General features: G+C 31.2%; 1 protein-coding gene and 1 pseudogene across 1 annotated transcript; both read left to right on the top strand.

Annotated features, from left to right (window-relative positions):
- Positions 1–8,361: 8,361 nt before the first annotated feature.
- LOC145958344 (putative receptor-like protein kinase At5g24010 pseudogene) lies at positions 8,362–11,400 on the top strand (annotated as a pseudogene).
- Positions 11,401–16,543: 5,143 nt separating this feature from the next.
- LOC145958052 (uncharacterized protein At2g29880-like) lies at positions 16,544–17,256 on the top strand. The gene is made up of 3 exons (XM_083074506.1): positions 16,544–16,639; positions 16,736–16,885; positions 16,969–17,256. The coding sequence occupies exons 1-3, from the start codon at positions 16,544–16,546 to the stop codon at positions 17,254–17,256; spliced, it is 534 nt and encodes a 177-aa protein (XP_082930632.1).
- Positions 17,257–19,464: the final 2,208 nt, after the last annotated feature.

Below are 19,464 nucleotides of genomic sequence, written 5' to 3'. Positions count from 1 at the left end.
AACTAGAGATCTAGAAAAAGAATAATCTAGGAGTTGAAATGAAAGCATAAGAAATAGAGGGGGAAAACACACAAAAACAAGAGGAAAATATCAATTGTTAGAATCTTTCGTGAAGATCTGTTATGACAATTTTCGATCGTTTTATTTGGAGACCATTTTGTGAGATATGGGTTTTATTGATGGACTTCCCTTATGATTCTCATATTTGAAATTCCCTTCATAAGAAATGAGTTTTATTTTTTTATGATTTAGTTTGTTTAACAAAAGTTGGATTTTCCATTGGAGGCTTTGCAATCTCAACAAGGGTGAAGATATAACAAAATCATTAGATGTCTATGGGGCATGGTGACAAAGATGAGTGGACTAGAGATAAATATTTGAATAGTGATGTACAACTTTATCAAAAGGAATTTTAATTTCTTAATAAATCTTATGTATTTTCATTTAATAAGAACATATTACTCTCATTCATTTTAGTATTTATCTACATACATGTATATCTATTTATTTGTCTATCTATATATCTATTTCTATAAGAACCTTTTGTGAGGATTTGTTGCAACGATTTTCGATCATTTTATTCTAAAATCATTCTTGTGAGAAACACTCATATCCTCACCACCATGAGAACTATATCCCAAAATATAAGTCTATTAATGAAGCTCCTTTATGATTCTCATATTTGAAATTCCCTTAATAAGATATGAGTTTTATTTTCTATGATTTAGATTGTTTAACAAAAGTTAAATTTTTTATTGGAGGCTTTGCGATCTCAACAAAAAAAAAAAATATAACAAATCATGAGATGACTATAAAATATCGTGATAAAGATAAGACCGAACGTTCTAATAATAATACATAACTTTATGAAAAAAAAATTAATTTCTTAATAATTTTTATTCTATTTTCATCTAATAAGAACATGCTCCTTTAAATTATTTTATTATTTATCTACATACATATCTATTTATTGGTTTGACTTTGAAGACAATCTTAACATTTGCATTTACTAAGTCATGCAGAAAGCAGATAACTCGTGAAGGGATTGAAATCACCGGTATCATAAATCCTATTTCACTTCCTGTCCTTCAATAAAAGATTGTCACATTCACATCTACTAAAATAGCCACGTACGTAGGATTTATAACCTTTTCCAATTTGTTTCACAATAGGCATGTTTTATCATTTAGTGAAACTAACGAGAAATCGAAAAATTACTCCTCCTCTAGAAGATTAAAGACGTCGTCGGACACCAATACGTCACCATCCCCAACCTGCTAATTTGCATTTCCCAAACAACTATCCTTCCTCTGGTATCTAAAACAAAAGCTCCAAGAACAAAAAATAGAACCCCAATTTGTCAAAAATTCACACTTGACGTGAATCCCCTTCCACCCTCGTCGCATCACGTATGGCGTCCTTCACGACAGCAATAACACCTTCGGGGAGGTGAAAGAGGAGAGGTGGGTGATGTTTGCTTCGGATGGTATGGGTGATGGAAGTTACCTTAATGATGTTAAACTTTGAAAAACTAATGTATATTTTTAAGGGAGTTGTTAAGGTATCCTAAAAAATAGAAAGGTTTTAATATTTTTTTTTATGAATTCATAAAAAGATTTAAAAAATTAATTTAATTATAAGATGAATAATTTAAATTATATTTATAAAATAAAAAATAAAATAAAATTATAGAAATTAAAATTATAAAATGTTAATAATATTATAAAATATTAAAAAAGAATTAATAAATAGTAGAAATAAAAAATTATTAAAATTATAATATAGAAATTCAAAAATTTAAGACAAAAAGATAAAAATATACTTAAAATATAATTCAAATTAAAATATAGAAATTCAAATATTTTAAGTGAAAAGATAAAAATATACTTAAAAAATTATTAAAATTAAACTATTTAAATATATAATAATATTATTATAAATAAAATTAGAATATATAAAATAAAAATAAAATAATTAAATAATTTAAAAATTAAAAAAATAAAATATTATAAATATTATTTAAATAAATTATTAAAAATATAAAATATAAAATAAAATTATAATTACAACTATACTAATACTCTTTTAAATAATGTAACTATCACATAATTTCTCTATTTTTAATTGACGTGACTTAATTTGATTGGAAGAAAAAGAAATGAGACAAGAATTTGGGTTCATCCCTCGTGAAGCCTCCTTACTGAAGAAAGAACCAAACACATGTTGCAATGTGCATTTGTTTTTTCTCTTTTTTTTTAATTGTTATTTTTTATTCACATATTTAAATTAACAACAACAAAAAAAAAGTTAAGAAGTTCATATCGGTGCTTTATATTTGTTTTCTAATCATATTTTTAACAAAACTAAGATATGTAATAACAAAGGTAAAATAACAAGAAAATAAAATAAAAAGATAAACGAGAAAATTATGATGATTTGACTCCCAATCGGAATTAAGTATGTGTAAGGTGAATGGTGATTTTTCATTAATTTATAATCACGGTTCTATACTACGTTATATTAATGCCAATTCTTTACTTAATTTTTCATGCTAATTTAATTTTTATGTTAATTTTAATTCTTTGGTTGATTTTTAATTTTCTGAAATTAATTATTTATTATAAATTTTGATTTTTGTTTTAATTTTTAATTTCATATTTCCTTAACTCGTTTCAATATATTAACGTTAATTTTTAAGAGAAATTCTACGGTACTCATATTATTTAGAAGGGTACAGATACAGTTATAATTATAATTTTATTTTATATTTTATATTTTTAATAATTTATTTAAATAATATTTATGCTATTTTATTCTTTAAAATTTTAAATTATTTAGTCATTTTATTTTTATTTTATGTATTCTAATTTTATTTGTAATAATATTATTATATATTTAAATAGTTTAATTTTAATAATTTTTTAAGTATATTTTTTGTCTTTTCACTTAAAATTTTTAAATTTTTAAATTTTAATTTTAATAACTTTTTAAGTATATTTTTGTCTTTTGTCTTAAATTTTTGAATTTCTATATTGTAATTTTAATAATTTTTATTTATATTATTTATTAATTCTTTTCTTTTTTAATGTTTTATAACATTATTGAAATCTTATAATTTTAATCTCTATAATTTTATCTTACTTTTCATTTTATAAATATAATTTAGATTATTCATTTTATAATTAAATTAGTTTTTTTTATTTTTATAAATTTACATAAAAAAATGTATTGAAACTCCTTAATATTTGAGGGTACCGTAGCAACTCCCAATTTTTAATTATGGTTTAATTCTTTCATGTTTTAATTTTAAAAAATTATAACAAGTATTTATATGTACATGTATGATATCACTAGATCTAACTTAGTTAAGATATGCATTGCTATAAACTTTTTAGTAACAAATTTGATTATGTTAAATAAAATGTATTTATATGATGATATATAATATGATCAGAAAAGTGAATATATGATTTATTGATAGATGATTGTTATTTTATTCAAATGATATAACAACCAAAATGACCAACAAATAAAGAAATAGAATTATAACAAATCAGTAATAAATCAATGTAACAAATCAAAACAATTAATGTTATTATTCTATCAATCCTATGCAAGTTGAGGAATGGATATCAACCATATTCAGATTGGACAAGATGGAATGAAAGGGTGCTGGTAATAATGCTTTTGTATGTATGCCAGCTAGTTGATCTGAGGAGTAGACTAGCAATAGGTGAACAGTACCCTCTTGAACCTTATTCTGAACTAGGTGACAATTGATCTTGATATGTTTTGTATGCTCATGGAAAGTTGGATTTTGAGCTATTTGGATGCTAGAGTTGTTGTCACAATACAAACAGATTGGTTTAGAGAATGGAATGTGAAGATCCTACAATAGGTATATTAGACACTAAATTTCACAAATAGAGTTGGCTAAAGCTCTATACTCGGCCTCAAATGAATATCTGGAATTTGTTTCTTATTTCTTAGATCTCCAAGAAATAAGAACATGACCATGGAAAATAGAAAAGCATATGAATGACTTCCTAGTATCCAAATTTGAATTACTGAAGGTAGTTAGTTTGAGATCAAAAGAAGCAGGAAAAATAATCCTTTTCCTGGTGACCATTTAACATATTGCAGATCCCACATGGTAGCTTCATGATGAGATTGTATTGGATTAGAGACATACTAACTCAATTTATTCACAACAAAAGTAATGTCTGGTCTAGTATTGGTGAGGCATAAGAGACAACCAATTAGTCTTCGATAGGATGTTGAATTAGAAAAAAAGATTACCATCATCTTTGACAAGTTTCATGGGTAGTTAACAAAGCAGTACTGACAAGTTTGCATCCCAATAAACCACTATTATCTAACAATTCAAGAGCATATTTACTTTGATTAAGAAAAATTCCAGTGTGTGATCTAGCAATTTCAAAACCAAGGAAAAGTTTAAGATCCCCAGTGTCCTTGATTTGAAACTGCTGGTTGAGAAAGTTCTTAACCTATTGTATTTCTGTGAGATCATCACCTATTAGGACGACATCATCCACATATACCAATAAAATAGTGATGTGATGACTGGTGGCCTTGATGAACAATGAATAGTCTAACTTGGATTGTATGTACCCAAGAGAGATCAAGGTTGCAATTAACTTGGAATTCCATTGCCTACTTGCTTATTTAAGACCATATAATGATTTGATCAGCTTGCATACTTGGTTGGAAACCTTGTTAGATTTGCATTTAAACTTCCTCTTCAATATCTCCATGGAGAAAAACATTATTTACATCTAGTTAATGTAAAAGCAAACCCTTGGGAACAACTAAAGCTAGCACAGTCCTAATTGTAGTAAATTTCACAACTGGAGAAAAGGTCTCAAAGTAATCCACACCCACCATTTGGTTGTAACCCGTTGCCACCAGCCTAACTTTATACCTTTAAATGCTCCCATCTAATTTATATTTGATTTGGTAAGTCATTTACATCCTATGGGTTTCTTTTCAAGAGGTAGATTAGTTAGGATCCATGTTTTATTCAATTCAAGGGCAACTATTTCTTGATCCATGGCATGATTCTAGCAATCATGTTTGGCGGCTTGACTATATGTTTTTGGTTCAACATGATTAAAGATGGAAAAAATAAAAGATCTATGGCAAGGTGATAGATAATCATAGGTTAGAAAATTATAGAGAAGGTAGGAGGTACCTAATGATGAATTGACATGCAGGTGAGAATGGACTATGTTGCAGTGATAATCTCTAAGGTAGTTTGGTGGTTTTCTTTGTCTTGTTGAGATTTTGGTTGATGTTTCAATGGCTTGAATATCTAGTTGAGGAGTAGGATTAAGAGGTATAGGAGAAAAATCAATATTGATTGACTAAGTAGGGAGACGTAAAGAGGAAATATCACAAGTTTCATGACTGGATTTAGGAAAAGGGTAAAATTGTTTCATAAAAGACCACATAAACAAGAATACCTCATAGGAATACAGATCAAGTAATAAAAAGCCTTTGAGTCCTTTTTTGTTGCCTAAGTAAATGCATTTTCTAGCACAAGGTTGAAATTTTGTTTTATTTATAGATATGGTTAAGGCAAAACAAAGGGAACCAAGAACTCTTAGGTGGGTGAAGTCGGGACTTTAGGCATATAGGATTTGAAAGGGTGAGATATTGTGAAGTTTTGGAGAGGGTAAAAGGTTGAGAATATGGACCACATGAGAGATAGCATAGGACCAAAAAGGAAGGGAAAGATTGATTTGAATGAAGCAATGATCTATGTTAAGAATATGTTGATGGTTTTTTCAGCCACTTCATTTTGTTGTGGTGTTTCTACACATGTGAATTGGTGAGTTATGCCTTTAGATTGAAAGAAAGAATGCATGAGAAGTTCCTTACCATTATCACATCCAATGGTCTTATTTGTTTTGTTAAATTGGGTTTCTATGAAGGAGATGAAATATGTGAGGTGTTGTCTAGTTTCAAGTTTGGTTTTAATCGATCTAATCCAAGTAAATCAAGATTTGTCATCAACTATGGTTAGGAAATATTTATGACCTAGAATGGAGGGGGTAGAGAATGGACCCCAAATATCTACATGTATAAGATCAAAAATGTTGTTTGACATAGAAGAGCTAAAAGGAAAAGGTAATTTCTTTTGTTTAGAAAAGTGACAAGTATCACATATTATTGATTGTAAAGGTGGTACATTTTGAAATTGTTTTTGTATATTATTATAGCATAAGGGAGAGGGGCGGCCAAGACGAAAATGTCATACATCATGGGAAGATATTGAACTTTCTAAATTTGTAGCAGTAGTAAGAATTATGTGTAGAAATATGGTTTGAAGTAGCTAATTGATATCCATGACATACAGTACATTCTTGACCTTAGCATTGTCAATCATCTTTGAGGTCTAGATTTCTTGAATATCACAACCATCACAAGCAAAACAAAGTTGCAAGAAAGGAAAGATGTCATCTTAGTGACTGAAATGAGATTTAAGGTAAAAGTAGGGATAAACAAAACATCACGTAATATGAGATTAATAAACAAGAAAATAGTCCCATGGTATGGAGCATGTGTAATTTGGCCATTTGCTAATGAAACTAGGATAAGGTAAATTTGGGTGTAGGAGGAGGAAAAGGATAAACAAGAGGCAATATGACTAATGGCCTTAGAGTCTAGAATCCATAGACTAGGAGTGATTCCTGGTGAAGGTGTAGTAGACATATTATGAGTTATCACTTAATTCAAGGAAGTTGAGGTGAAAGAAGCCATGGGAAAGGTGAAAAAAGGAAATAAATTGCAAAAGAAATAATTAGAGAATATCTTTTGATACCATATTATGATCAAAAAAGTGAATATATGATTTATTGATAGATAATTGTTGTTTTATATAATGATATAATAGTCAAAATGGCCAACAAATAAAGAAACAAAATCGCAACAAATTAGTAACAAATCAAAACAATTGATGCTATTATTCTATCAATATATTCAAGCACTTTAATTTGTATAAACATTTTTTTTAAAGGATGATTAACAATACACTTGATTTTTTTATTATTATCAACATTCAAAAAAACTTTGACACTGAAGTTTGAAAAGAGCTTAGGTTAAAAATTAGATTAGGATTGAATGGTACTTGATGCCCCATATATAAGTTGATTTAGTAGTGTTGCATGATTTCAAGAGATAATCTTACATGATATTTACATATATGTTCCTATGATTGTGCATGGTCCTTAATGACAAAGATGTTACCTTTGGAATGTTGCTCTTTAGTGTATTCCAAGATTCTTAGAGATATGGTAGGAAGATATTGTTCTTTGACTAGTGTCTAAGTGAATATAGAATCTAGTATGGCTAGCTCAACTCGATAAAATTAAATTTATGGGGAGTTCAACTCAACTTATCCGAACTGAACAATATAGTTACATTAATTAATAATTACAAAATAATGAACGAGGCATATTACATAAAAAATGAGATCCGCAAAATTTCAAATTTTATTTAATAATAAAAAATGTGATTAAAATAAAATTAAATGTATACCGTTAACATTTTTTTTAATACATATATAAACATAGATCATTCAATTTATGTGTTTATAACATAAATTCTTAATTGCAGTACAAAAACATAAATTATTAACTAATAACTATTTCTTGAAGAAATATTTATTTAAAGATACACCCTTGATTTCTTAAGATTGTTAATTTTATGATGCAATTGTTGAATTGGCCAGGAAATTTAGTGAATATAGCAATTACTTTAAAGAAGAATTATTTCCATACATATTTTAAAATTACGAAAAAAATATTTCTTTCTAAATTATGCTGAAAGAAACACGCAGCTTCCCAATTGGTGCAACGATTACAAGCTAAAGTTTTACAACCTTACTCCAAAATAGGGGAAATATTAAATACTATATATAATAAGCGTAGTTAAGAAAAGTAAACGAAGTAAAAGTTATGCGTTGATTTTTCTAGTCAATAAATCAACGGTTCAATTAGATGAACAAGTTGTTTTTAGTATAGTAATTTATCTATAACACTAGCCGTGACATTTGTAATGTTACTAATTAGATTTGTCTTCTGGAATCTTAAACTTCCGTTTCTATTCCCGTCCAAGAGTGTTAGGACAAAATACATTCTTGTGGATCTCGTGAAAAATGTAATGCCTCTCGTGAGATATTTGGACTCTATTGTCTTGCCACTTGGCTGCATTATTAGCAGACTTGCCTCCAAGAGTGCAATATTTAATCATATTATCTCAATAATGAGTCTACAAGTATGCCCACTTCAGCAATTGGTTAAAGACGAAAATAATCAAAAATTTCAAACCAAGTATCTTAACGTGGGCAATACATTTCAATTTTCATTTTCATGGCTCAAAAATTAGTTCCGGTAGTTGAGAAATCAACTTTCAGAATAAAAACAAAAAAGAAAAAAGAAAAATCAAGAAATAAGGAGAAAAATCAAAGCCGACGACTTGACCTGTGCTGAAGTCTTCCCCTCATTCGAGTCCCGTGCTCATTGAAGTTCACAGACCCTATCTAGTTTCAAAGATGCAATAATCATAGCTGAAACTAAGCCCCGATCACCATTTTTCCATGGCGATTCTTCAATTCCATAGAATTCAACACTCTCTGTGTCTAGCACTTGTTTTTCTTCTTAAGTTCTCATCACTCCAGTTCCCCTCACTCGGGTACCAGTACAACGTCCCAGATAAGTATTTTATCAATTGTGGGTCAGACAGCAGTGTTACCGAAAGTGGGAAGGCTTACGTTGGTGAAACTGAATCAAACCTTAAAACCAATTTTAACAGCAGCAACACAGAAAGGAGTGAGTCACCGCCGCTTTCTCCTCTTTACCAAACAGCAAGGATTTTTCGAAAGGACTCTTGGTATGAGTTCAACATCGACCCAACTGGCACTTTCCTGGTACGCCTCCATTTCTACGCTTTCTCTTCCCCTAGTAATCTCTCCTCGGCCAGGTTCAACGTTTCGGTTCCTGCTTTCTGGTTGTTGCAAAATTTCAATGCTACAAATGGTACCAATAACAACTCTGCTTTAGTAAAAGAGTTTTTCATTCATATCACATCCCCCAGCTTCAAAATCACTTTCAGGCCTATGCCATCATCATTTGCGTTTGTCAATGCCATAGAACTCTTCCTACTCCCCCTCCATTTGATCGATGATCAAGTCGCGCGTTTTACTTATAGTGGCTATGACCGAGGCTTAGGTACTTTCAACGGTTTGCACTCTCGGGTGTTGGAGACCAAACATAGGCTTAACGTTGGTGGCCAAACTACCAACGATAGCTTATTGAGAAAATGGATTCCAGATGATACTTATCTCGTTTATCCAGAAAACGCCAAGAATAGTTCCCCTTACCATGATATTAAGTACCGTGTAAGTGATGACTCCGCTGGTCCAAACGCAAATCCTTTTACGGCGCCAATTGATGTGTACGGAACTGCTAAAGAGATCAATAATAATTCTGCTGGTGCCGGAGACGCTAAACGTTTAAACATAACATGGCGACTTCCGGTGGAGAAGAACATAGATCATCTCCTTCGGCTTCACTTCTGTGACTATTTCAGTCCACAAATTGATCTTACAGTCTTCAATGTGTCCATTTACGACATCAATGCTATGCCTGTAAATAATGACGGAAACGTGTCTAACGAATTGCCTGCCCCTTATTATTATGATTTTGTGGTGCACTCTGATGACTCTGGATTTATGAGGGTCAGCGTAATACCTTATGCACCTGCTTACGTTCCTAATGCATTTTTAAACGGGCTAGAAATAATGAAAATGATTGAGTTATCAAATTCTGTTCCCCGTGACCTGGAATCCAATTCCAACCATAATCGTCTTCTTGTGGTGCTGGGTTCAGTTATTGGAGGTTTAGTCCTGGTTGTTGTTGTTGTAGCACTTGGCTTTCTTTGGCGTCTTAAATTGAGGAAGGAAAAGCCCGTTGAGAATTCGGACTGGTTGCCAATTCCCGTTACTGCTGGAGGAAGTTCTCACAGCAGATTGACTGATTTAACCAGCCAAGGCTCTCCTCTGCCCAACATAAACCTTGGACTCAAAATTCCTTTCATTGAGCTTCAATCGGGCACAAAGAACTTCCACGCAAGTCAGCTAATTGGCAAGGGTGGTTTTGGCAACGTCTACAAGGGAGTTCTCAGAAATGGATTGATAGTGGCTGTGAAAAGAAGCCAGCCAGGGTCAGGTCAAGGCCTTCCAGAATTTCAGACAGAGATCATGGTTTTGTCTAAGATTCGTCACAGACACCTTGTTTCGCTAATTGGGTATTGTGATGAAAGGTTTGAGATGATACTTGTTTATGAGTTCATGGAAAAGGGGACACTCAGAGACCATTTGTACAATACAAACTCGCCAAGCTTGACTTGGAAGCAGAGGCTTGAAATTTGCATTGGGGCTGCCAGAGGCCTTCATTACCTTCACAAAGGAGCAGCAGGTGGAATCATTCACCGTGATGTAAAGTCCACAAACATATTGCTTGATGAGAATCTTGTAGCTAAAGTCGCAGATTTTGGCCTTTCGAGGTCAGGTCCTCTTGATACTCAACCGTATGTCAGCACTGGTGTTAAAGGCACTTTTGGGTATCTTGATCCTGAATATTTCAGGACGCAACAGCTGACCGAAAAATCTGATGTATATTCATTTGGGGTAGTTCTTTTGGAAGTGTTGTGTGCAAGAGCAGTCATTGACCCATCACTTCCGAGAGAGCAGATAAACTTGGCTGAGTGGGGAATGCTTTGCAAAAACAAGGGTATACTCCAAGATATTATTGATCCTTCCATCAAGGACCAAATAGATCAAAACTCACTCAGGAAATTTAGTGAGACAGTAGAAAAATGCTTGCAAGAAGATGGTTCTGATAGGCCAAGCATGGGTGATGTGTTGTGGGACTTGGAGTATGCACTGCAGCTACAGAGGGGTGCAAATGCAATACAGAGAGAACCGTATGAGGATAGCTCTAGCAGTGCTACTGCGTCACTTCAATTGCCCAATGTCAGGCGTCTTCCTTCACTCTCCACACTAAGTGAAGCAGATGACTCCATTCTGAGGGGTGATGAGTCCGATATTGCTGCAGACTCCGTTTTCTCCCAGTTGAAAATTGATGATGCCAGATAGAATGAGCCTTTCAAGCCACAATCATCTATTCACAAAATGTCTTGAATAGCCGCTTTTAAGATAGCTTGCTTAGGTTTTTCAACCTTGTTTTCATATATTTTTTCCCGTATTTTTTGTGGTCAGTCTATTCTCGTTGAAATAAAATTATGAAAGCAATTGTACAATCAATGATGATTAGTCAATTCCTATGCTTGCAATAGATTGTTGATATTAGTTTCATACATACAGCTCTTCTTTGGAATGCTTACTATACACTGCAGTCAATCATGCTATATGAAATGCATACTTTAGTTTTCTGTACCCATTTTCAGGTATCAGTGGCATGCAAAATTGCAAATCACCTTGTGCAAGGTAGAAGAGGGTCGCATAGTTGCTTAGTAGCTACCGAATATATTTCCCTGTTATTGTCATGAATGCAAACTAATCCAATTCATTAAACACAAACTGGGTACTTGTTTACATGAAAAAACATTGACATGAATTCTTCTATTAAAAATGTATCACAGTTCCTATCAATGACAATAATTGATTAAAAATACACACAAGGGCAGAGACCCAAACGTTGTTGTTGGTTCCATATAAGGGGAATTAATCAAAATTTGCTTATCACTTATCAGAGGCTCTTATATCCAATTCAGGTAACTCTCTGAAGCAGACGAAATGGCATCACTATAGACCTGGGGGACCAAAACACGAGCGAAATATAAAGAACAACCCAGGTAAAGGTTAAAATTTAGGTTATTGCGTATGCGTATTCACACCTCCCTTAATGCCTTTCTATATTAATTTAGTTTCATCATTCTGAAAATTAAACTCGCAAATCATTTTTTCATTATCACATTTTGAAATCTAATTTCTGAAATTCGTATATTTTCAATATCGCGGAATTTAAATTCGGGAAGTGTAAAAACTTGACATAGTTGTGAAATTTAGTTTAGGAACTATCCAAAAGAAGAAAAGCATAGCCATACTTTCTCACCTTTGCTTTGAAGGAGGTTGCCTAACACAATGACAAATCAGGACCTTCAACGAACGAGGCTGACTCACCCTCCACCGTGCAAGGGGGAAAGAATCGTCTACGATCGCCCCCAGGACCAGCAGAATGGCCTCGACATTGGCATTGTAAACCAAAGTTCATAATTAAGCCTCTCTTTTCTTACTTTCTAAATCCTCAGCAAGAAAAATAGATAAAGAAGTGTTTTGCTAAATTTTTCCCAAAAAATTATTTATAAAAAATCCTCACCTATTTGAATCTCTGCATAAAGGCTGCTCAATAATCACATTTGGGGTCTCAAATTCTTTGTATATGTGTACACATCTGGTCCTCAACTACCATATTATACCTTTCAAATGAAAGTTCCGAATCATCTTTTTCGAAGCATTTAACCATTTATATTTCTAAAAAGTTTCAAATAAATTTTTTTTTAATTTTATTATTCTAAAGTTTTAAACATTCGGAGAATTTTTCAGACAAAAAAATTTGGTGAATGTATCATTTTTGTATAATAATTTAGTTGTTTTATTTTTTTTAGTAAATTAAAATATAGTTTAATAGTCTTTATTCCACTCCTAGTTCTCTCTTTTATTATTTTTGGAATATAAAAGAAATGTTTATCTATACCTACATTATTTATATCTATAATTTATAACTATAATGAACATATACTTATTTTTTGTGTATATAATTTTTTTTTCCAATTTTACTTTTATAATTATTTTTTAAATTACTTTACAAATTAACCATACTCTTCAATTTTATCCATCCTCTTTTAAATATCTTTTTTATTTTTTTTAATTGCACTGACGAAAACATCATGTCTCATTGACACTAGTATATACAAAGATGATTTGTGCTTATATATAAAGATGATATATATTTTGATAATTTATTTTTGTCTTCATTTTACTTTTAGGTGCTATTACTCCCAATTCATATAAACTCTCTAATTTTATTTATAACAAGGATATCTCCCTTTATTATATTTCATATAATGTTCACTTGGAGACATTTATTCCTTTATTATATTTCAAGTGTTTTCTCATCAATGCATATCTCACTGATAAAATAAGAAAAAATGTGTATAAAAAAATTAATTTTTCACTCTATCAATAATAATTATCTATTTAATAACTGCACTTATTTTATTCTCTATTAACAAAGGCATGAAGTATAAAATAAATAAATAAATAAATAAAAATAAAAATAAAAAAATAATAATAAAAAAATAAAAACCAAAAGAATAAAGACACGAAGTGTCTTTTTTCTTACTAATATTTCATAAATAAAATCACATAATTCACTCATTATTTATTTATCTTACTTTCTTTATAAATCAACCACTACAATTCTTTAATTACATGCAATTACTTTATATATATATATAAGATAAAGACAACTTAACTCTATAATTATATTTTTTATTTATTTTATTTTATTTTTAAATAATTAAACCTCTATACCTATATACAAATGCAATTTATAATTATATACAAAAAGACAATCCATGCTTTGATATCTTTGTTTCCTCTCTAACTTACATTTAGACACTTTTAGCCTCAATTTAAATAAATCTCTCTCTCATTATTATATTTCATAAATAAAAATCACACAATTCACTCATTCTTTATGTATGTTTTTCCTTTCTTATATAAAGTAACAACTACGACTCTTTAATTACACTTAATTACTGATATAGGAGAAGACAGAGACAATTTTATTTATAGAGAAAAGACACACACTAAAAGAAGGGTTGAATAGTGTGTGCCAAAAACTTACAAGTTTGTATAGTAGAAATAAAATGACTTATCAAACGTTCTGGGGCTTCTCCTATACCCCGCCTAATGGAGTGGAGGAAGATTAGGTGGGGAAGGTCATAGTGAAGTCAGCAAGCTAGAAAGTAGTCGCCCCTCGCTAAGGACGTTAAATGCATGCTAGGGTGGAGATTCTCTGTTTCAGAAAGCGTACGTCTTCACTCTAAACACCGTACACGTACAAGTCTTAGTGAAGCATTAGAGAAGAGTCAGATGAAGCACCAAAAATTTTTATACTAGTTCATCTCAACTACCAAGACTATCTCTAGTTTTCAATCCAACCAAATTGAGTTTTACTAACTTCCACAAAGTTACAAGTATTCTTTTACCAAACTATTTATGACTCAATCCTAAGTAGTCTTTAACTTACCTCTTCAAACAACTATCCAAGTATTCTTTAAACAACAAGCCTCTTCAGGCTTAGTACCAAGTATTTTTTAAACAACAAGCCTCTTCAGGCTTAATACCAAATATTCTTTCAACCATGCATCTCTAGACTTAACACTAAGGGAGGTGTATTGGTTTAGGATTTCGTAGGATTTTAAAAGACTTTTTTGAGTAAAAAAGTCCATTGGTATTCAATCAGGATTTTATGTCACTTAAAAACAATCCAGTGGTATTCAATCTGGATTTTAAGGATTTTTTTAAGAGTCCATTAAAATCCATTGGTATTCATTTGAGATTTTTTACAACTTAAAAATAATCCATTGGTATTCAAAAATATAAGGATTTTAAAGGATTGTTGTATTAGAGGGATTTTGATAGACTTTTTAGTGTTATCTATAAATACCAAATTCAAAACAATCTCATCCAAACCCATCGGATTTTGAAGGATTGTTTGAAGTGATTTTTCAAGTGCTTCAAGAATTTTCAAGTGAGTTTTTCATCTTTTTTTTTTATGCTTCTCTCTTCTCCATTTTTTCTCTGCTAATAATATTGTACTATTGTTCATTGCTCATATATAATATTGTAGTACTATTCTCATTCCATTCCCCTATTTTGTGAAACTCCGATATGTAAATGATAGTGTCATTGACTTGCTCTATTTTTTTGTTCGTTCTCTTTAATTGACTTATTCTATTTTAGTTGAATTTGTTCTTTTATATAACACAAAAAAAATACTAGAAATTTCAACTTTTAAGTGATAATTTTTTTTATAACACACGTCAAGAAAATGAAAAGGTGAAAGATGAAATTGATATCATGATCTCTACAATATATATATATATATAAGATAAATTTGAGATAAGGTTTTTGTGAGTAGAATGAGATGAAAATGGATCTTAGTTGGGGGAAGAACCCTCTTAGGATAAAAACTGCGATCTTTCTCCTTCCTTGTTACTCTTATGTTATTTTATTTTATTTTTACTATGAATTTTTTATTATTTTTATATTGTGAAATTAGGATTTTTTATATTTAAAAAAATTAACATAAGATATTGTAGTATCTAATTTTTTAGGATTTAAGGTTTATGCCTTCATTAGCTTATTTTAAAAAAAAATATTATTAGCAGAGAAAAAATTATCATATAATATATAACTAAAATAATATATATATATATATATATATATATATATTCTCTATATCTAAATACTCCCGTTTATATAAAATTTTATATATCTAAATATTTTCTCAGTATCGAATATACTGATTTTTTATAATTATTTTATATTTCTATATTTCCATTTTTACATGTTTTTTATAATGGTTGAGGTATTTTTTTATATAAAAAATTATCTTAATTATTTTTTTTTACTATGAATTTTTTTATTATTTTTATATTGTGAAATTAGAATTTTTTATATTTAAAAAAATTAACATAAGATATTGTAGTATCTAATTTTTTAGGGTTTAAGGTTTATGCCTTCATTAGCTTGTTTTTAAAAAAAAGGAAATATTGTTAAAATATTTGTTAGAATAATTTATATTTATAAATATCGTTAAATAATTATCATATAATATATAACTAAAATAATATATATATATATATATATATATATATATTCTATATCTAAATACTTTCGTTTATATAAAATTTTATATATCTAAATATTTTCTCAGTATCGAATATACTGATTTTTTTATATAAAAAATTATCTTATATTTCTATATTTCTGTTTTTACATGTTTTTTTTATAATGGCTGAGGTATTTGATCTATTTGGATAGCCAAGATATATTCGATCTTGTATGATTGATGTGCTTCTAAAAACAATAATATAATTTTATTGATTTTGTTTGTTATCCATAATTATTTGTATAACTAGTTTTCAACATATATTGTTTTAGTAAATCAAATGGGAGATTCACAAGGAAATAATAAAGGAAAAGAGAAAGAAAACTACGAAGCTTGGACCAAGGAGGATTCCGATGAATTGTTACAATTGATAGTTGGATGCTATAAAAAGTGGATTGCGTGATGCTAATGGGTCAATTAGCAAACTAAATGTGGAGAGAGTCATCCTTCCTCGTCTCAATGCTAAAATTAAATTCCCTAAAATGTATAATCATTACTTGAGTCGAATGAAGTGGTTTAAGAAACAATATAACAATATGTCAACACTTATGCGCAACAACTCTGGCTTTGGGTGGGATCCAATTACAAAGACATTCACCGCTAGTGATGAAGTATGGAAAGAGTACTTAAAGGTGAGATTACTTCGTAATCTTTTGAATATATTAATAGTTTACAAGTTTAGTGTATTATATTATTTTTAATATATTAATAATGGATTTTTTTTCTAGTCTCACCCAAGTCACAAAAATCTTCGAGAAAAAAGTATGGTTGATTATGAGGATTTGAAGATTGTTGTTGGGGGTAAAACCGCTAGTGGGCACGGTTCCATGTCACTAGACCCTGATGATACTGATGCTACAACTTTTGGAGAAGAAAATGTTGATTTTGGGATTGAAAACTTTTCATATGATCTTAACAATGATGTATCATAACACCAGATCATTATGAACCACCTTACCAGCCTCCATCACCTCACCCAAGCATTTCACCACCTCAACCCCCTTTAAGCTCAGAGGTTCCCACTGAAAAACCAATTAATCGTAAGCGGAGTAGGTCCGAGTATGGAGTAAGTTCTAACTCAGTTGGGAACAATAGTCAAGCCAAAGTTCTAGAAAATCTATCTGTTGGCATTGAGACTATAGCCGCCAATTTTGAAAAAATTTCTAACTTGATGGAGAAAAGAGAAAGATACCAAGAGGCAAAGGGAAATATTTGTTGGAGTGCCATAAAAGAGATCAAATTTGGATGATCGAACTCGCTACATGGCGGCTGATTTGCTCGATACTAATGCAAAGAAAGACTTTTTCTTGATGTTATCAATAGAAGAACGTTCAAATTGGATAAAGTACAAGTTAGGATGAACAATATTGTTTTGGTGTTATTTCGGTTGCACTTGATTTGAGTATTTTCTTTATAATTTGGTTGTGAATGAACACATGTTGGATTTGTCAAACTATATTATTTTGGTGTTATTTTGGTTGCACTTGACTAAAGTGTTTGCTTTATATTTTGGTTGTGAATGAACACATTTTGAATGGTGGAATTATATTGTTTTGATGTTATTTTGGTCGTACTTGATTGAAATATTTTAGCATGTTTTATTTTCTATTATTATTTTAAGTTATATTGTTTTATATAGGTACAATGTCACATTCGAGCATGTATGAAGGTAGTGACATAGATGAAGAAGCAATGAGTGACAAAGAGATATATGATAAAGAGATATATGATGCCATGTACACATGTGTAATGGAAATTCATGCATTAATGCATGTGTTGACTCAGTTTATAGTTATGATACGTAATGAACAAATTGAGCGTCCATTAAATCGACAACGAATTACTAACATGGGAAATGATTATATACACCGAGCATTAAACGATGATCCTGCAATATTTCGACAAGTTTATAGGATGTATCCAGATGTATTTCGAAAGTTATGTGCAATTCTTAGAGTAAAAACACCTCTAGAGGATACACGATATATTTGTGTCGAAGAAATGCTTGCATCATTCCTACAAATTGTTGGTCAGAATACTCGATATTGTGTAATTCGTAGCACATTTGGTCGGTGTAGACCCCTAAAATTGTCCGGGTCGGAAATAAGACTCGAAGACTCTCGAAGACCAAAGGAAAGTCAGCCGGAAGGACTCCTGGAAGACCCTGGAAGACCCTAGGATGATTATTCGTAGGTTTAGAAGTCTTAGAGTAGCTTAAAATAAGGCTGTGGAAGGATTGAAGCTCAATACGGCCTCCTAGAAGTTCAGTACGGCCGTACTGAACAATTTGAACTACAATACGGCCGTACTGAAGCCAATACGGCCATACTGAAGTTTTTGAACTTCAGTACGGCCGTACTGAGACCAATACGGCCGTACTGAAGTTTTTGAACTTCAGTACGGCCGTACTGAATTCAATACGGCCGTACTGTAGTTCAAAACTTCAGTACGGGCCGTATTGATGTCAGAGGCCGTACTGCGTCTCACTCCTATATATAGGACGTCATTTGGACGTCATTCCACACTTTTCCACACTTCTTGGACTCTCTTCTTGAGTATTCTGGGGTTTTTGAGCAGTGTTCTGCCCTAGGAATCTCTCCGAGAGCCGATCCGACGAAGTTCTTGAGTCACAAGCCATTTGCTTGAGTCTCGAACCTAGTCGAAGGGAAATCATTTCTGATTTCCATAGTCAAAAATTATTTTTTAGGAAGGAGCGAACAAGCGTGTAGTGGGAAGGAGTGCCAAAAAGCCTCCTATTATTTGAATATATAAAAGCACGCTTCAAAGGTTTCTTCTTCAAAATCCTTCCTTTTACTGCTTTCTGATTGTTGCATCGCATGTTTAAATTATTCATCATGTAGATATCTCGTTAACAATCGTTTATAATAATAGGGGTAATTTAGTAATTTTACATTGTTATTTATGAAATAATCTGTCATAGGGAACCCGAAAGGGGCGTTGTGGGGTGCTAACACCTTCCTCGCACGTAACCGACTCCCTTACCCGACTCTGGTTGTAGTGGCCAAAGTTGATTTGCGAAATCAATTGCCTTATCTCTTTTTCCAATGTTTTGAGTAAAACATTGGTGGCGACTCCAAGAACCCTACTTTGCGAAAACCACTAATCCATGGAGGGTCTCGCTTGAGATTAACATGGATTGGTGAATCATTTAATAAAATTGTTAGTTCGATGAGGTCTCAGTTTGAGAATAAGTCGTGCTAACAATCCACCATTTTTCGAACCATAAAAACGAGTCCAACCATCATCGCGAATGCCAACGTCCGTTTCGGCGGGTGGCGACAGTCGGTCACAATTTGCTACAAGTGAAAATTTTCACAAGATTTTGAAGGCTTTGAATACGATAGCACCTACTTTGATGGCTAAACCAGGATCAACTGTGCCAGCTAAAATTAGAGAAAGCACAAGGTTCTTCCCTTTCTTCAAGGTATGTACTAAT

Source organism: Cajanus cajan, chromosome 5 (genome assembly GCF_000230855.2).
Source record: "Cajanus cajan strain Asha chromosome 5, NIPB_CcT2T_4, whole genome shotgun sequence".
Taxonomy (NCBI): domain Eukaryota; kingdom Viridiplantae; phylum Streptophyta; class Magnoliopsida; order Fabales; family Fabaceae; genus Cajanus; species Cajanus cajan.
This window is presented reverse-complemented; position numbering and strand designations above follow the sequence as displayed.

What these genes read in the sequence shown, in the direction of transcription:
- LOC145958052 (XM_083074506.1), top strand. Translation starts at nt 16,544, where the DNA reads ATGTCAACACTTATGCGCAACAACTCTGGCTTTGGGTGGGATCCAATT. An exon ending in TATGGAAAGAGTACTTAAAG is followed by an intron (nt 16,640 to 16,735) that starts GTGAGATTACTT and finishes TTTTTTTTCTAG; the next exon opens with TCTCACCCAAGTCACAAAAA. An exon ending in CAACTTTTGGAGAAGAAAAT is followed by an intron (nt 16,886 to 16,968) that starts GTTGATTTTGGG and finishes CCACCTTACCAG; the next exon opens with CCTCCATCACCTCACCCAAG.